General features: G+C 45.0%; 1 protein-coding gene across 1 annotated transcript in view; it reads left to right on the top strand.

Annotated features, from left to right (window-relative positions):
- Positions 1-18,120, top strand: part of MAPKBP1 (mitogen-activated protein kinase binding protein 1) — a 102,001-nt gene that overhangs the window by 17,008 nt on the left and 66,873 nt on the right. The window contains exon 2 of the mRNA XM_075152095.1: positions 11,923-12,014. Within this exon, the coding sequence (XP_075008196.1) occupies positions 11,923-12,014 (92 nt within the window). The remainder of the gene's footprint in view (positions 1-11,922; positions 12,015-18,120) is intronic.

The following is an 18,120-nucleotide window of genomic DNA, read 5'->3' as shown; positions in this document are numbered from 1 at the left end:
TGGGCAGGAAGCTTGGGTGGCTCCTTCTGTATATCCTGATGGGTTTGGGGAAAAAAAGAATTCTGTCATGCTTTCCTTTGATTCATTTTTAAGCATTCTTTAAAAATGTTGTCCCTAGCCTCAAGCAGGAGTGAGATACAACGGTGGTGCGGCATGGTCCATGCAGGAGATAGCTGCTGGAATTTGAGAGGGAGGTGAGATTATTCCCAGCTCTGCTGCTAATTTGTTGCATGACCATGATCAAGACATTTTACCTTAGTGTTTCTGGTTTTTTGCCACCTGGTCCTCTTATATCTGGTCATAGATTGCAAGCTGTGTGAGAGTTCATGTTGCTACCTGCTGTAAGCACAGGAGGCCTTCATGTTCGCTGGGATTTCTTGCGAGTACTGTGGAACAAATACTAAATAGCCCAGGCAGTGTTTAGGGAAATATTGAATACTAATCTCTTTACCACCTGCCCCCTTCCATAGGGGTATTGTCCCTGTGATAAATGCTGTGTACTCATTCCATCTCTCCTGTTGTATTTATTCCAATCTTAGCATCTTTTAAATTGCTGATAAGTGTTTTTTAATATAATTTAAATCAGCTTACAACAAATCCATTTTCTAATTCCCTGAGGATGCGAGTATATACTTTCCCCCATAGCATCACTGCAGTCTTAGGGAGATGCATGCGTGGGAGGACAAGGTGTCTAGTCCTGGAGTGGTTCAGGAGCCTCCAGGCACCGGGGAGGTAAGCTCTCTGACCTCCTGTGCAGGGGACAGATACCTGCTCTGTGAAAGGAATCTGAGCATAAAAAGGCAAGGCTTTTACGTACAGAGAGTCTCTTTAAATATTTCCTGGAGACTTAAATACACTACTTACAGCTGTCCCCTTCTCCAAAAAACCTGCGTGGTTGCCTTCGTGGCAATGAGGGTTGGGTAGGTAGGGATGAGACCTCGAGACACAATTTAGAAGTGGCAGTTGATGACTTTTAGGACAGAACTGCTGTGCAAATCAGTGGTGAAGGATAAAAATAGATTGATTTGGCATGGGGCGTTATGCGTGAATAAAGAAATCACAAATTAATTATGTCACCTCAGGCAGGCTGTTCAAAAGGCTTTTCTTTACCCTGCATAGCCCTAGCTTGTGTGTTTCTACTCTTGGGCTCAAGATCGACCACCAAGTTCTCCCCCCAGGCCTTGTCAAACAGGGCAGTGATCTGTTTATACCAAAAATAAGCCCCAGTGAGAAGAAATGAAGGGGTTTGTAATGTGGTGCTTTTCTTGAAGCGCTGAGATGTGGCTTTCCTTCTCTGGCTCCCCTCGGCAGGGTTAACTGTGGGGAAGGCTTTCTGCGCCCTCTCTTTCGGTCTGTCTTCCCCATGTCCAAGTTTAGTTTGAACATATGCGTTGTTTATAGAGTTCAGCAGGAGGTGATTTAGGATGGAGCTCCTCGCCACGGCAGTATTGGTATTAGAAACGCCGTCTTATGGCCCGTGTGTTTGACTTCTCCGGAGTCAGGAGTTAACGGTTTCCTTGGAGCCGATGCCCATCTCTGACACGAAGCTGTGGACTTTTAACTGTCGGCTGTTTGTATTTAGGAGCAGGCCCAGCTCGGGGCCAGGGCCGTGGGGAGGGACTTTGGCAGAGCCGCAGAGGGAGCAGCCTTGCCAGCTCGTGCCCGCATCCCTGTTTGGCCCTTTTCCTTGTTCTTGTCTCTTGCTTCTCGTGAATGCTAAAGCCTGGGCGAAACAGAGGGGAAAGAGCCTTTCCTATCTGGGAAGTGATGATTAATGATGATGAAAAGTGACCCTTACGCCGAGAGAACCGTTTGTTCCTGCTTGATTTCAAACCCTTATATGAGTAACTGAAACGCTGCCCAAGGGAGCTGTATTTACTTTTTTTTTACCACTTCTTCTCACTGAAGCGCTTTCTTTGCCTATATTCAGGCCCTGTGCGTGGATTTGGAGGAGACCAATGTATAACACTGCCAGAGAGTCAGAAGTTGCTTCATTTGATCTTCACTGTTGGGACAGATTGATGGGGGATCGTTGCAAGCCCTCGCTTGTACCTAATTCTCTTACAGATAGTCCTCCGTGCAGGGGAAGGTGAATTAGTTCCTTTTTCTACTACAAAGAAGGAATCGCCTGACAAATTGCCTATGTGGGAGGGCAAAAGCACCCCCTACGTAAAGTCTGGTATCTTGCCTGCTCTTTTTCCCTATGAAAAAATAATGCACGTTTGCAAATTGGAAAAATCTGTTCCTTGTGAAGAAGCGATCCTGCACAATTCCAGGTCCCGAGAGCTGAAGGAATGGCTTCTTTGAAGCCTGCCCACACAGGATGCATCTCTCTGTTGCGTCCCGTAGGGCTCGCCTGCCCGTGGAGCTGGTCCGATTGACTTCATGTGCAGATGCTTAGTCTGGAATAAATCAGGATTGACTCTTTATGTGCCAGCAAACCTGTAGCCTGTTTGATGTCGCTTTTTCTTTTTTAAAGTATACATTCATCACACAATCTTCACAAACTTTGCTTACATCAACAAAAAGAATTCCCCACACCGAAGTCAAAATAGCATCATCACAGCACTGACAAAAGTGGACAATTTACACATACTCCACCCCTTGTCCCTTCACCACATTTGTATCTCTGAAGCTGAGATATTCTGAAGGGTTTATGAAATCTCATGAAAATCTGAGTCGGGGCTGCTTTTAGAGTGAGAATGATGGCTGAATGGGACAAGGAGGAGAAGTTGCTGCTTGCCATGTCTTTAGCCAGGGTTGATAAGGTTACATGTGCCTTTCTCCATCCCTGCAATATTTTAGAAGAAATTGGACCTTGGTGTGGGGGTGGCGAAGAGAAAGTTGGGGGATAAGTCTGGTGTAAAGTCAAGAAACAGAAGGTAATTATTTAATGATGGCTAGGTCGTGCTGCAGAAGCGGGTAGGATATTAACCCTCTAGGTATCCTCTTTTGCAGGCCACAGGGACACTTGCAGATGTGTGTTGCTGTCAGTCCTGTGTTCCCTCACTCCGGTTCCTGGTAGAGGTGCTTTTAATAGCCTCCCACCCACTTCCCCGGGGCTGTGCGATGGTATTTATGGCCTCCCCGGGACTGCCTTACTCCAGGTGCATGGAGAAGGCGGCAGAGTGCAGATTCAGCACGTAGCCCCCGACAGCTGGGGCTGACGGGACAGGAATGCAGTCCTGACAGCTGGAATCGGACTGAAAGCAGACTGGAAGCACGGTGGGGAGGCCAGGAGGGGAGAGCAGGCAAGAGGGGCTGTGTGGATAGATGGACAAACGCACGCATGCTGTGTGCAGGCGCATGTGGAGAGACAGCCTGCAGGGACCCTGGGTTGCTCACGTTCCCTTTCTTCCACCTCCATCCCCGTTTTGTTCCCTGTTCTCTCAACTGCCTACATCATTTTTAATAAATGTGCGTGCACACCCCTGCACAACCATTGTAGTGACGCCTGGCAGAGCCGTTAGAGCTGGGGGCTCAGCATTTCCATTAGAAACTTCCCCCCACCCTCCACTTTCATGCAGGTTTATGAATGTAATGTAATGCTTCCCATAACTCAGTGATTCAAAACCTTTGGACAAGTTGGTTTCTACCCTTGCCACTCTTGTGCCAAGGTGCGTCAGTCAGAATTTATGATGTTCTGGTCAGGTGTTCGGTGTTTGTTTTTTTAAAATTGATTAAAATGTGAGGACCTGTCCAGTAGTCAGATGTAGCTCTGAATCCTTTCACCCCATGAATGCTGCTTCAAATTGGGCATTGGCTGGAAACACCTTGAAATGTTGCAACAAGTCTTGTGTGGTGGATTGCATGAAACCAGTTTGATGGTCTTGGAGTGGTTCCTAGAGGGTCAGTTAGGCAACTGGTATGAGTGCTGGCAGTGAGCAAGGCTTGTGAAACTTGCTGCAGGAGACGTGGAGACTGCTCTGTCAAGGCAGAGGCGTCCTGAATTGGTTGTGTGTTGGAGCTCACCTTACTACTGTTGCTTTTGCAGGTGGAGTATTTTCAATCTCCAGGCTTGACAAGACAGTACTCTGCTTGCACTGGATGCTGAGGGACAGAAGGCTCAGGTTGGAGAGGAGGGAGAGGATAGAAAAGCCTCTTGGGGGGGAAAAAAAACCCCTACTATATAAAAAAAAGAATTTAAAGTGCATATTCTATGTGCATGTACAAAACCAGGGGGAGGCATTAGCTGGTGAGGAACAGAAACCAACTGTGAAGCTGGGTGGTTTTGTTGTTTGTGTGCTCTTGTAAATCAAACATCCCGTGCAGTTAATTCCATCCACCCGTCTTCAGCCCTCCCCCTGCCAGACCAACAACAAAAACCCCAACTCCCGAAAAAAACAAACAGGCAGAGGAACCTGGGCCAAAGCCAGACCTTTGCATGTCAAGCTCAAGTGCAAAATGAGTATTTCACAGCTGTGCTATAAAGCCCTGAAATGAAGGCTTTGCACTGGAAATGCTGACAGCCCCTGAAGTAGAATAGTATACTGTAATTAGTGTTCTGTGTTTAATGTGCCAAAAGCAGCACAGGAGAGCTAAATGTAAAACTTCAAGCCTTTGTTTTTCTGCAGCAGTAACAGGAGATCGGACAGCGTGTTCAAATGGTGGATTAGAGCCTACAACGTGTGTGCTGGTCCCTGGAGGTTAAACGTGCTTTTCTGCGGTGGGGCTCAGGGGCGGCAGGAGAGATGTACAAACAGGACCAGCTGTGAGATTCGGCGCTCTGTATCAAATGTCACTTATGTAAGAAATAGACAGCTATTTCTTAAATGCTGACGCTGACAATGTACAGCTACGATGCATTTTCACGTATTGGATGCCAGGGTGCATTGATACGACTTTGCTGTGTTGCAGCACGGAAAACACGTTGGAGTGTGTGCAGCGGTGCTGAAAACTCTGGGAGCAGAATATAGGGAGATGGATGTGAAAAGTACAGTGCTGTTGTGAAACTTGGGCCTGATTTTGGAGCTCCCTGTGTATTGCCAGGACTGAAAAGTATTGGGGTCTCAAGTCAAGCCCAAAAAGCATTTTTTTTTTTTAAGGCAAAAGAGCAGATGATTATGTAGCCATTCCTCAGACAAGATGGTAACTGATTACTTGACATGCTAGGGAAGGAACCCTCATGGGTTACGTATCTCTGGGATTTCTGTGTCCACCACTTTCTCAGGAACGCGTGCCTTTGCACGTACATGATTAATATAACCACATTCAGGCAGGAGAGAGATGAGGGCAGGCACATTGTGTCGTGGATGATAGATGGACTCTGATGGATGTTGTCTTTTCATGCTGACTCGATGCCGCTAGTTAATTAAATGGATTCAAACGGTAACTGTGTTATACACAGGCCCATGGGAAGGCTTTTAAAATAGAGCTTGTCTGCATGTGGACGTTTATTGAAGTAGCCATTCTGGCATGGAATGGAATAATTGCGCTGCAAGAACTCCCTCTGAGGATGCTCTTGTTCATGAATAAGTGCTCACAAAGGCATGGAGAGGAAGGGGGAAGTTGAAATCAAACTGTTGATTCAAGAATAGGATTTCCCTTTCCATAGGGGAGCAGAAAGGAGAGAATGGGGGATGAATTTCCAAGGGCAAAGCAGCAGGAGTTCTTATCCGTGACTTTGTTGAGCAGGGTGTCTGTGAATGATCTTAGATGTCAGAAAGGCAGATTGAGTGTAAGGTATTAATGGGAAAGAAGAATGGGGAACAAAACAGAAGAGACTATTATTCTGCTCTGTAAACACTTGCTGTGACCACACCTTGAAAGCTCCATGTAGTCTTGGTGTTTCCTCTTTATAGGATATAGTGGACCTGGAAGGTGGTTCACAGAAGAGCATCAGAGCTGATCAAAGATATGAAATGGCTTTCAGGAAAGCCATAAACTAAGTGAAGACTCTTGTACTTGGAACACAGATGACTTAGGGGTGATAGCATAGCTCCTTATAAAATCATGAGCCACCTAAAGATGATAGGTGGGGATTGACTCTTCCTGTACAAGAACTAAGGCACATCAAATTAAACTAATACAAGTCAGGTTTAAAACAAGAGATGCAAGATGGTTCTTCTTGCAACATGTACTAGACTAGTGGAGTTCCTTGCCAAAAGATGTTGTGAATGCCAAGCTTTTAAAGACATAGTGGATAAGTTCATGGTAGAGAACTCTACTGAAATAGGTTAAAAACTGAGAATATCTATTTTGAGACTGGGAGATTGACAGGAGGTGAGAAAGAATTAAATTTGCTTTCCCTGCTCTTAAACTTTACCCATACATTTGTTTATGATACTGTTCTTCCTGACTTTTCTCCTTCACTTATGGCTGCAAATGGAAACAGGAACCAGGGCTAGATACTGTCTGATCCAAGATGGCCAATCTCATGAAGTCTGGACCAGACACATCTGCTTGCTGGACATGGTTTTCCCAGACTGTAGCCTCCTGCCTAATGCCGTAGGTACTGGGACATATGGGCAGCCCTGTACAATAACACCAGTTTTCTCTCCTCGGTGCTTTTTTTGGGCACTGGAGAGTTGCCTCTCAAATCCTCTCAAATGCTTTGCTTCTTTATTTCCATGCTTAAATAAATTGCATTTATAGAGAATGATAAGTTTTTGGGCCCAGAAGAGAACGTGGATAGTATTAGAAGGCAGAAGGTGAGGTGATCGAGTCAGAAAACTCTTTAATTTCTTGAGCATATGAGTATGGGGAAGAGGGGCTGAAATACTACTTAACTACTACTTAGTCTTTTGCTGGCCTGGGAGGGTGATGGGGTGGGTAGCAGCATCATGCAGCCTACAGTTGAAACTCTTTGAGGGATGCTAGTGTTAAAAATGGCTTTCCCTTGAAATTTTCTTTTCCTTTCTTTCTTTAAGGTGAAGCCAGACTTGCAGAAGTCTGCTGGTGGGTAAGCAGGCATAGACACAGGAGCTCCTCCCCAGCAGCGGTGGCTCAGTAGTAAAACAGTGTAGCTGGAGCGAAAGCGCCTGTGAGCTCAGGTCGGGCAAGACTCTCACTGTGACTAGGTTGTCCCCTTTGGCACCCATTTTGGTGGAAATTGTTACTGCGCTGGGTGTGTTTACTATCGCTTTCTAACAGCGTGCTGCCTAGATGCGCAGGCCACAGTGTTTGCCTCCTGTGCCTCCTGTGTGGCTTTGCGGTCTAGACCCCAAAGAGATGCAAAACAATGGGAAGGAGGAGAGTGTTTGCAGGGGGCTGAAGTTGGGCTGATCCTTCAAGGATATCTGTGTTGTCCTTTTAGCGCGTGGAAACAATTGCTTGTGGTAGCTTCCTCAAAACAACAGAAAGAGCTCGTGCAAGTACGAAACTCCCTCTCTGAGAGCTGGGAACAACTGGTCATGCATCTTGTTTCCTGTAAGGACAAACAAGGCTGGCCTGGGCTGTTTAGACCAGGCTTTCTGAAAGGATTATCTGTATCTCAGTAGTAAGGCAGAGGTGGCATGGCTTTGTCACGTGAGCGTGGGCTTTCCCCTCCTGCGTGGGACCATGCCCAAGGGAAGCAAGGGCTGCTCTTAGACATGCCCTTTGACTTCCAGGAGGGATTGGGCTGCAGCAAGACCCCTCTCCCTGGGAAGGCCTGGCTGCCATGAATACCTGTTTGTATCCTGCAATTCAGGACTCTGCTGGTCTGGTCCTACCAGGTGTGGGAACTATCTGATGATCTTGGGATCTGATGTGGAAGGAACAGGGCAAGTGATCTGCTTAGGCACTAAAATTTCTTTACATGTTTGTGCAACTCCGAGCAGCCAAATTTAGATTTAAGCCTGTAAAATGGGTAAATATCAGGTTTTGTAAGACAGGTGTTAGTTACACAGCTGATTCTGGTTTTGGTGCCTAAGAGTGTGTATTGAGCCTCCAAATTTGAAAAAAAATTGACCTTAAAAGAATGGAGATGGGGTGGTTACAGGTAGCATAGTGGCAATGCAAAGTGAGCTGCAGAAGCACGTTGCGTGTGGGTTGATTTGATAACACTTGCAAATCGCATAGAGAACCTTGACTGAAAGTGCCAAATACTATTAATAGAAGCCTCGAGATGAAGTAACAAATGTGGATAGCTGGCCTTCTCTCTGCGCCTCTAATTTAGGCGCACAAAGTGATCTTGCAGTTGTTTCCAGGCTTGGATGAGGGTGATGAGGTGGCCCATTGATTGCCTGTGAAGGCCTGAGCAAGCAGTGACATGTCTGATGACTGTGGGAAGCAAATTGGGCCAACGTGGGAGCTATTGGTAACGAATACAGTCTCTCAGGTCTGCAGGGGGACTCTCCAGGTCCTGTGGTTAGCTCAGATCAGACTTGGAAAGGTGTGTCAGGGAATTTATTTCTGACTGGGATGTGCTGAAGTACCAGCTGGGAGACTTGTATGAATGGCAGTGGTTATGGCTGTGTAGGACTGGGAGACTGTGCTTGCCACATGAGGAAGTGGGTTTCTACCTTGTTATAAGTCGTAACTTCAGAGGTGGGATAATGGCAGACCTGTATCGACAAATTTTCCCTTTGCTGACAAATCTTAATTCCAGATTAGGAAGTTAAAGTTGGTGTACTCCTGCCCTAATTAACTATATTAATAATTTCTTTGTTTTAGCTGGCAAGTTGAGAGGAATCCAATTTATACTGTGTTGTTGCCTATTGTTTCTTCTCTCTGAAATGTTTTTCATTCCTCCGAGAAGTTTTGTGGCAGGTGACTGACTATGTCTTCCTCTTATGTCACCTAGTCTGGAGGTTGGTCATGGGGATAAAGCTGTGGTGGATTGTGGGCAGGGTGGTGGGAGTGGGGCTCACAAGTGTCGTAAGACCAAATTCTAAATTTGTGTGTACTCCTTTTTGAAGCAAGTTGTTTTTAATACTCAAGGATTATCATGCGGAGGTGTTGTAAGAGCATCCATTGGATAGGCTCATGGGGTTGCCTTTCAGATTCTTTACATTAGGAAGGTTTTAAAGATAAGACTAGGAGCAAAAGAGGGGGAATCTTCTTCAGAAAGTTAGTTATGAGCCTCTGGACACAGGTATCTGTTTCTGCGGCACAAGGTCTATTAATACCAGTGGTATGGCCTTGATAGTTGTTGTCTTTTTCTAATGGAATGAGTGGTCTGTTGGAGGCCAGAAGATGCTCACTGGCAGTAGAATAATTGGACCCGAAGACTGAGCTACTCCTTTTGTGTCAAGCTGTGTGCTGACCATAGGAGAAAGGTAGACTTTCCACCTCCTGGCATTGCCACAAATAGCCTATAGGCAGAGCGGCATGGGGCCTCCGCAGACCCTAGAGAGAGAGAGGAAGCTGGAGCAGGTGTGGCATTTTGCTGTTGGTGGGGTGAGAGTGCCAAGACGAATCAGTTAGTGCTCTTGTTTGGTTTTTCTCCCTCTTAAAGACTAGGAGGGGGCAGATTTTTCCACACCATCAAGTACAGGGTGGGTTTTGGAGGTACAGCTAGATTGATGTAGCTGCCAGTGAGAGGGGACAGTTTTTCTTCTACCTGGCTTTGAGCTCCCTGTGGCTTCCCCAGGCTGGCAAACAGAATACAAAAACTACAACATGGTTTTCTGCTGGTTTGGCCTGTTGGGTAGGCAGTTGCCATTCCAGTGCTGGCGCAAGGGAAAAGTGGGGGGGGGCGGGGAGGTGTCATTGGGGTGAGGGAGGAAGGAACTGTCCCCTCCAGCGCAGGCAGCTGTAAGATCAGCTCAGCACACACTGAGAGGCTCGATATACATCCTTGCAGAGCAAAAATGTACCTGTTGGTGAAAGTAGGTTGCTGAATTGCTGCTTAATAGCTGCATAGCCAAGGTCAAATAGTACCTTTTAGGATAGTTGCAATTACAGCCAGCCTGAGCTAAAGCCTGTGCTGAGCAGCGTAAGCACAGCATTGCTAAATTGATGTTTGCTGACAGCACCAAGTAATTGGTGCCTTATCTAGATTGGAGCACTTGAATGGCACATGTCTCTTCCACTTCCTCCTTTGCTGTCAAGAATGCGGTTTCTATAGGAATTTAAACCTCTCTTAGTTTAATGGGCTGGGGACTGCTGATATGAGCTGGAATCTCAGCAGTAGAAGGATTGGGTTCTTCTTTCTGTGCATTTGTGAGGCTGCTTTAAAAATAAATGTGTTTTGAAGTATTGTTAACATGCCTGGAAGAGTAGATATCTCCCTAGCCTCCCTCACTCCTTCCCCCCCCCCCCCCCCAACATTTTTGTTCCAACATTAAGCTGGAACAAAACTATTTCCTTTCTTTACCGGTGGATTTGTAAATGGATTTTTAATTGTATGTTCTTATACTAAACAAAAATCTAGTGGAGTTCTGTAAAAGCCATGTTTACAGAGATACTCATTTTGCAAGGGAAGGGGACAATTTGGTGTTCTCTCATACCGTCTCAAAGTATCTGGGGTATATTATTACTAAAAGGGAAAAAAAGACCAAGTTGTTCCAGAGACTGGGGTATGAAATCTTCCATTTTCCGTGTCACTGGTTTGAAGGCAGGCCAAATTTGAACTAGCTAAAGCATGGACGGCTCACTTTTAAGTGGTGGCACCTCAGCCCTGCTTTACCTGTTGAAGCAAGGTGGTTCTCTGGGGGGGGTACTTCTGTAACCTGGGCCACGAGCTCAGTGAGACCTTGTTTCTTCACCCTGTAGCTGAACTCCTCAGGTCTGGTAAGCTGTGTGGTCAGGGTGGCGTGGGGAACCTGCCCTGCCCCTGCCTTTTGTGCACCATGTGGGTATAAATACAAGATGTTCGTCTTCAGGGCAGCTATTAAAGATAGTAGTAATTATTACAATAGTAACTTCTTATGCCGCGTCCATGCCCTTAAGGCCTCAACCAAATATAACTTAGATGATGATAATTAAAAACAGAAGACCATGACCCAGTAAAATCTATGAGTTTGGCAGGGACAGCAATGCTGAGGAGGAATGTATGCATCAAATATATAATAAATAAAATCAAGCTGTGCAAATGTAAAGGAAAGAGAATAATTTTGTGTCGGTCAAAACAACCCCAGGGCTGAGAACTGGTTTGTGCTCAGAGGTTGAGTCCTTTCATGCTACAGACCAGATCTTGTACAGTGTAATCCCACTGCAACCTTTTGCTTTGGGGTAATTGCTAAATTCTGATCCTTTCTCTTCCAGGGAGTGCTCCCCAAAATATTGTGTCTTGTCCGTCTGTCCCTGTCCTTTCCCCGTTTGTTTTTGCTTTTCCCAGCTTCTTGGCACAGAGGCCTGGCTATGAATCTTTGTATCTTCGAAGTAGCTTTCCCAGTTGCATTTCTTTTCTTTTCCTAAAAATAGTCGAGATCTTTGCATGTTGGATTACTGTCTCTTGCATGGGTCATTGGTATTTGGGCTTGTGAACCCAGTCATGTAAGCTGTTCCGTCTCTTGAGATTCCTGGGGAGGGTTGCCCTGGTCCGCTGGATGTGATTTCCAATTCAAGCATTGTGGGAAAAAATTGACTGTTCAGTTCCTAGGAATATGGGGCTGGGACAGGCTGAACCATCTACCACTGGATGGAGGATATAAAGAGAACAGGTCAACCTGGAAACAATTTTTGGGAAAGAGCTCTGGAGAAAGTGGTTTGCTGCTCTTGCTGGGAGGATGGGAATCAGTGGGCAATGAATGTGCAACCCAGCTTCTCACCAGTACCATCTGCTGCTTGCAGTCCACTGTCTTTGCAATGCTCTGGCATAGACAAAGTAATCAGTGGATTGATAACTCCTTCTCTGTACCCAGCAGTATTTTACTGTGCCTGTGTTGAAAACTGAGTAGGGTTGCTTCTGTACCTGGGTGCTTGTCAGTGAATTTTTAGGTGCTGTGATTCTTCTCAGTGCCAGTGTGAACCAGACCATCAGCATCTGTGTATGGGTCCATTTGAACTGCACTCATACTTGATAATACTTCTTGTTTTCTTTTTCAAATGCACTAGGTGACTTTGGAGAAGGTGTTGGGGATAACTGTGTCGGGAGGCAGAGGATTGGCCTGCGACCCCAGAACTGGCCTCGTTGCTTATCCAGCAGGGTGAGTCACTAACCACATTCTTCAAAGCTAAGATAAACCAGGACTGATGTATCAACATGAAGATTCAGGGTGTTTCCACTATAGTCTTCTATAGGGAGGCTATTTACCATTCTTTATTCTTTTAACACTGGAGAATGATGAGACTCAGCACTGTTAGTGTAATTGGTAAGGGAGAGGGATTGCATTTAACTGTCAAGTTTTAGTGGGATCCCTTTTAATGGAACTCCTCTCCCTCTTCTCTAAGCTGGGTGTTAAATTGTGGGCTGTTTAACTATGCTCTCTAGTGTGGTGAACTTGCACGTAACTCCATGCGATGCTCAAGCCAGTGAGTACCTAATGGAGCAGGTGATGCTTTCAATGAATTGACAAAAGCCTTCCTGTATATGCCCTGCAGTTTATGACTTACCTTGTTCCTCAACCAAATGTGGAGAAAGATTTCAGGCTGACAGCCCCTTGCATGTGGGTTCTCTGGAGTGAGCACATCTATCAACAGCGGTCTAAATCCAAATAGAGATAACCAGAAGGAGACTTTGACGGACAGCAGAAGAGCTACCTGGAGGGAGATAGCTGAGGGCTGGAGAGGTGGCTTTGTGAGTTGTATACTTAGCAAAATCATAGACATTGGGGCCCAGATCCTGATCTTGCTGCTGAAGGTAGAGCTCACCCAAAGGGCACGTACCCATGGAGGAGCAGAGCATGTTATTGTTGCTGATCTGTGCGATGGGACTTGTCTGAAAGAACGAAGCCCCTGGAAATTTTTAAAGGGACTGTGAAAGAGGCGGGTAGAGGTCTCGTAATAGATGGCATTTTGAAAAACTGGGGAGGAAAAACATTTTATCCTGCCAGTAGAAGCGTGGCTGTTGAGATGGGGTATATCTATGACTCCAATGAAAAGATATGATACTGTAGTGGGAATAGATTGGGAAGACAGAAGAGTGACTCTTCAGGGGAAGCCTTCACTGCCTAATGTAGCACTATGCTACAACACTCCAGCTCTCTGGGTTGCAGAAGTCCATATGAGCTTGACTCTTCCTCCAAGCTAGTTTATTCTGCTGGTCAGCAAGCTAAAGGAGAAGGGGAAGGGCAGTATCTCCAAGTGGCGTTGCATAGGCATACTGTTAAGACATGAAAGATGGAATTAGAAGAAAGGAACTTCCACAACAATTATAGATGACATTTTTAAGTGTACAGGAAACAGGCTAGCAACACTTAAGGATTCTGTGTTTGTGGCCAAAATGAGAGATGGGGTCCGTAAAACTGACTAGAAATTTTTGCCCATCCTGGTGATATCATAGTTCACAGAATCACAGAATCATTGTAGTTGGGAGAAACCTCTTGAGATCATCTAGGCCAACCCCCATGCTCAAGCAGGGTCACCTAGAGCAGGTTGCCCAGGACCATGGCCAGGCGGCTTTTGAGTATCTCCAAAGATGGAGACTCCACAACCTCTCTGGGCAGCATGTTCCAGTGTGTGACTACTCTTACAGTAACAAAACAAAACAAAAAAAAAAAGAGAGAAAAAGAAAAAAAAATAAGTGGGGTGTTTGGGTTTGGTTTTTTTTCCCCCCCCTTTGTGTTCAAATGGAATTTCATGTGGTTTAATTTCTGCCCATTCCCTCTTTTTCTGTCAGTGGGCAGTCTGTTAAACTGCAGACAATTTGAGATCCACATTTGCGCTTGAGAGCATCCTTTATGCTTGAACTCTTTGGAGCCAGGCAAATATATTCCAGTGTGTTGCCTCTTCCTATGCATCTTTTCTGACACTGAATATATTCACGCTTGAAGAGGGCAAGGAGAGAGAGAAGAAAACAAGTGCAGTAAACAGATGTTTTGGGCTCTTGCATAGCTAAAGATAGATTAGTTTTGTTAATAGCGATGTCCTCTGATGAGCTTGTGTGTGCCTAACATTGGTTTAATGAAGCATGAGGACACCTGGGGATTCTTTTGGGTAATTAAAAGGTTATGTGGTTCCTTAGGGCTTTACAGGGGAATTCCTGTTCTTACTTGGTGGTGGTAGCATCTCATGGCCTGGGCAGGAAACCTATACAAGATGTGTGTTGTAACAGTTTAATGGCTTATATGACTTGCTGCTTTTGTGCCACGGCTGACCTGTTTTGTGAGGCTGTTGTGATTTGCTGCAGTCAAGACAACCTCTAACAAAACTAGCATTAGTTAAGGAGAAAAACATGAGAGGGGTACTGGTGCAGACCTTACTAAGTCAATGCAAGTTCAGTTTGTTGCTGGTGGGTTTTGTTTGGTTTTTTTCCCCAATCTCATTTCGAATGATTTGCAAGAATCCTGGCATTTCTGGTACATTGGCTTTATTTTGTTTCTATTTGTTTCTATTTGTTTGAATTTACTGGACACCGAAGCTTCTTAGATGAGGCTGATGTAGCATGGGTTTGGTTCGTGACCTGTCCGTGCAACTTGGTCATCTTCAGCTCCAGGTACTCCAGTGATTTCCTCAGCCCTCTGCTCACCTACTGAGGTTTTGCAATCCTGACATGCAGATGCTTTGCTCCTCCTGTCTGTCTTACCCCTAAAAGCTGAATTTACGTAACAACTCTGTATTTTCCTAAGAACACTTTCAACATACCTAGATTCATTTGGTTGAGATCAAAACAGTTGCCCCTGGCATCCTGACTTCACCCACAACCAGGCATATGAATGCATATGTGAATGAGGACTTGTGCATGAGAAGCTTTGGCGTTCTTTGAGCAGAATCTTAACTCTGGTCTCTGGTTTGCCTAAAGTAATTTTTTTTTTTTTGAATATGATTGCTTTTCTGGATTTTCTCTTTCCTGGAGAAGTTTCTGAATCTTCTCAAAGAAGCAGTTCCCAATGCAACCCAAGCTCATTCCAACTCCACAGTGGTGCCAAAGAACTGAGTGTTACGTTATTACTTTCTTTCCTTCTCATTGGCTTTTGAACCTTTTATCCTTTCTCTTCTTTGACCCTAATAAGGCTTTTGCTCTGGCAGTGTGTGACAGCAGCTTTGCTATCCCTGGTATTTTTTGGTGAGATGCTTGTGTTATAGGAGGCTTTTTCTTCATGTCTGCTATAAAGGCTAAAGGCACTGAGTGCTGCAGATATTCTAGGCCACCACTTTCATATAAGGCTGTTGTCTTGGGAGATAAGACAACATAGGAGAGAAAATTACATCCTCTCCAAAGGTCTTACAACTGCTGCCTGCATTCGCCTGTTCTTATGCCGGCAAGTGAAATAAACCCAAAGTTGCTTAATTTGATCTCTGTTAGGGTTATGCAGTGAGTAACAAAGTCGGTCTTGTGGGAGGAATGAGGGGGACAGAAATGTACTGAATTTTTTACTTCTTGTGGCAGGACCGATGCTCTGTCCTCCTTTCCTTTCAGTTTTTTTTTCCCTTTTGCTTTTTCCCTGCCCTTCTCTCATTTTGGTTTATTCTCTTTTTTTTTTTTTTTGCAGTAGCTAGTTGAGGTTCTGTTTCCTAGAAACAAGAAGGGAAACAAAGCTAAGAAAATCCTCTGAGGATGACTAGCATTAAAAAAGGAAAAAAAAAAGGGGGGGGGAACGGGAAATGTCTGTCCATTTAAATTCTAGACCAGCTGCTCAGATAGCTTGAGTCAGCTTATCTGTTTTGGGGTTGTGTTTGCTGTTGTTTTTTAAGCCTTGTAGGTTGGTGTGACTGACTGATTTATTTTGCTTCTCTTTATTCTTCTTTCCTTGGCTCTCAGTTGGTCATCATAGCTGGTTGGGAACCTTGTCTTCATGTGAGCCTGTGCTTTTTCTTCCGTAGGAGCAGGAAAGTAGTGCTTCGTGCTGTTCAGTATGCAATGTCTTTTAAACACTGTTCTGTTATGTTCTTGCAAGCTTAAGCCTCTCTCTAGCTCTGCTCGTCAATTCCCAGCCACTCTGATAGAAGTCAGGGATTTTTCACGTTAGTGTTCCTTGCTGGGGAAATTGGTATTTGATACATAGCACATGTAATGAGTTGATCGGTCTCAGCTTGCATATTCTTCCCTCCCTTTCAGCTCTGTAGCGTAGCTCTTTACATACAGCAACTTCTGCTAAAGGCAGACACGGGTTTAATATAGCGAATCCTCTCTGAGATATAGTGAAATGAGTTTCTTTGGGTTTCTCTCAAAAATTACTGTAGCCAGTACAGACACAGCCCCCTGGGTAGCTCTGTGTGTGCATGGTACATTTGATGAACAAATGATTTGGATGCCCCCATATTCTGTACCATTTCAGAATGAATCACCCTTGTTTGTACAAAGGAAGGGAGGGACAATGAAAGAAGGAGCTGTATGATCAAAGTTAAGATTAAGATATTAAGTCTTTTCTCGCCGGAGAGAAAAGACTCTCTCTGCTTTTTGCCCCAGATCTTGTTAAAGAGCTAGACTTGTTCTTGCTTCAGCTTTATCACCTTGAGGTTTTTTTGAGATAGGACAACTAATATTCCGAAGTGAATAGTGGTATGATGTGTTCAAAATCAGAAAACTGCACAGCTGTCTGGGTCAAATTTTATTTTACTGCTACTGTGCCGTGCACGTTGGATGTCAGTGCAGCAGCCTCTCGTGTGCCGATCTGCGCTGCAGCAGAATCGAGCCACAGTCTCCTCGTTTCACTGTGTCTCCCCCTGTTCCACCCCTCATCCTTGGCTGGTTTGCAGCACTGAGTGGAAGCCTCTTAACTCTGTCAGTCCTTCTGGGTCGTACCCCTGCTGGCTCCCTGTCCACGGATCGAGGGAGGTAAGCGTCAGGTCCTGCACAGGCAGGGCAGTGACCACAGTCTGTGTCACAGCAAAGGGAGGAAGGAGGAGGAGCAGAGTGGGAAGTGAGTAAATTGGTTTTAATCCAGCTGGGAGTATGCTCAGCACGTGTGGAGCTGTCTTGCACAGTTGAGTGGTAAATCCCACTGGAAGCTGAAAGAGTGAGGATTTTTCTTTTCCAGAAGTGGTTGTTGGTTTGCTCCCAAATACCTCTTTCCAGTTCCGGTAGATAGGCTATAAGGCTAAGTGGTTTCCAGCCCATCCACATGTGGAGTCTCTTGGAAAGTTTTAATCATCATTTTCCATCATTATATAGATAGATTACTGCACAACATAATAAATTATCAGCTTAGAACAATTTCCCTTTACCTTAAGCTGCATATAACCCACAACGGAAGAATAACATTTAGGATAAACATTGTGTAACTTTACCAGGCACGATGTTGTGTTGCTCTTTCTTTCCTCTTTTAAAGTGGAAGGTTTTGGTCAGTGGGGTACAGGAATGAATTGAGAGAGGCAGATCTAGTAGATGACTGCTGGTGAATGAGGCAAAATTGGGGCCAGATTAGAATTGGTGGCTACATGGACAATGAAATCCTAATTTGTAAGATGACAAGTATTCCTGCCTTATTTCAAAGCATATTTTTCTTAACTAATTAATCACTTTGCTTGGATGCCAGAATGGTAGTTGCCTTTAGAAAACTGTAGGTACACAGAAGGCATCCACTTCTTTATAGTCCCAGTGTAGCTTTTGGTACATGTGCTGTTTGTGCAAAGCTCTACTGCTTTGTGCAGGTACAGTTCTTCACTAGTTTTTCTCTAGTATAAATGCTGATGCTATTGGGCTGTATCCCAAATGCAGCTTGAATGGGTACAGGACATTGAAATACTCAAACTGCTGGGTTGCCAGTAGATAAATCCAGTTCTGCTGGTGCTGGCTCCTTCAATTTTACTTTACCCAAACCTCTGAAGGAGAATTTCTGGGCCTTTGTATGTTCTTTTCTAAAGAATCCTGCGGTGTTGTAAAGACTATAGAAACCTACCCTAAAATGAAAAGAAGTTCTCATCTATGGTTCAAAGCAAATTTCAGCATCTTTGGCCACAAGATTTTCCAGCTGGCACAATTGTGGTGGTGGACCCAGAGAAGAAGATAAGAAAATCCCCTCCATTGAGATTGTTAAACACAATTTGAATTGACGAGCTGTGACTGCAGCTGGGTTTGAGTCGGGCCATTACAACCAAACCAAACAGATTTTTCTGTGCCAAGAGGGAACACCACCAGGTTTCAGTGTCCTGAAGTGTCCAAAAAGATGATGAAAAGTAGCCAAACCCTTCCCTCCCTTTCCTTCCCCAGCA

Source organism: Calonectris borealis, chromosome 5, assembly GCF_964195595.1.
Source record: "Calonectris borealis chromosome 5, bCalBor7.hap1.2, whole genome shotgun sequence".
Taxonomy (NCBI): domain Eukaryota; kingdom Metazoa; phylum Chordata; class Aves; order Procellariiformes; family Procellariidae; genus Calonectris; species Calonectris borealis.
This window is presented reverse-complemented; position numbering and strand designations above follow the sequence as displayed.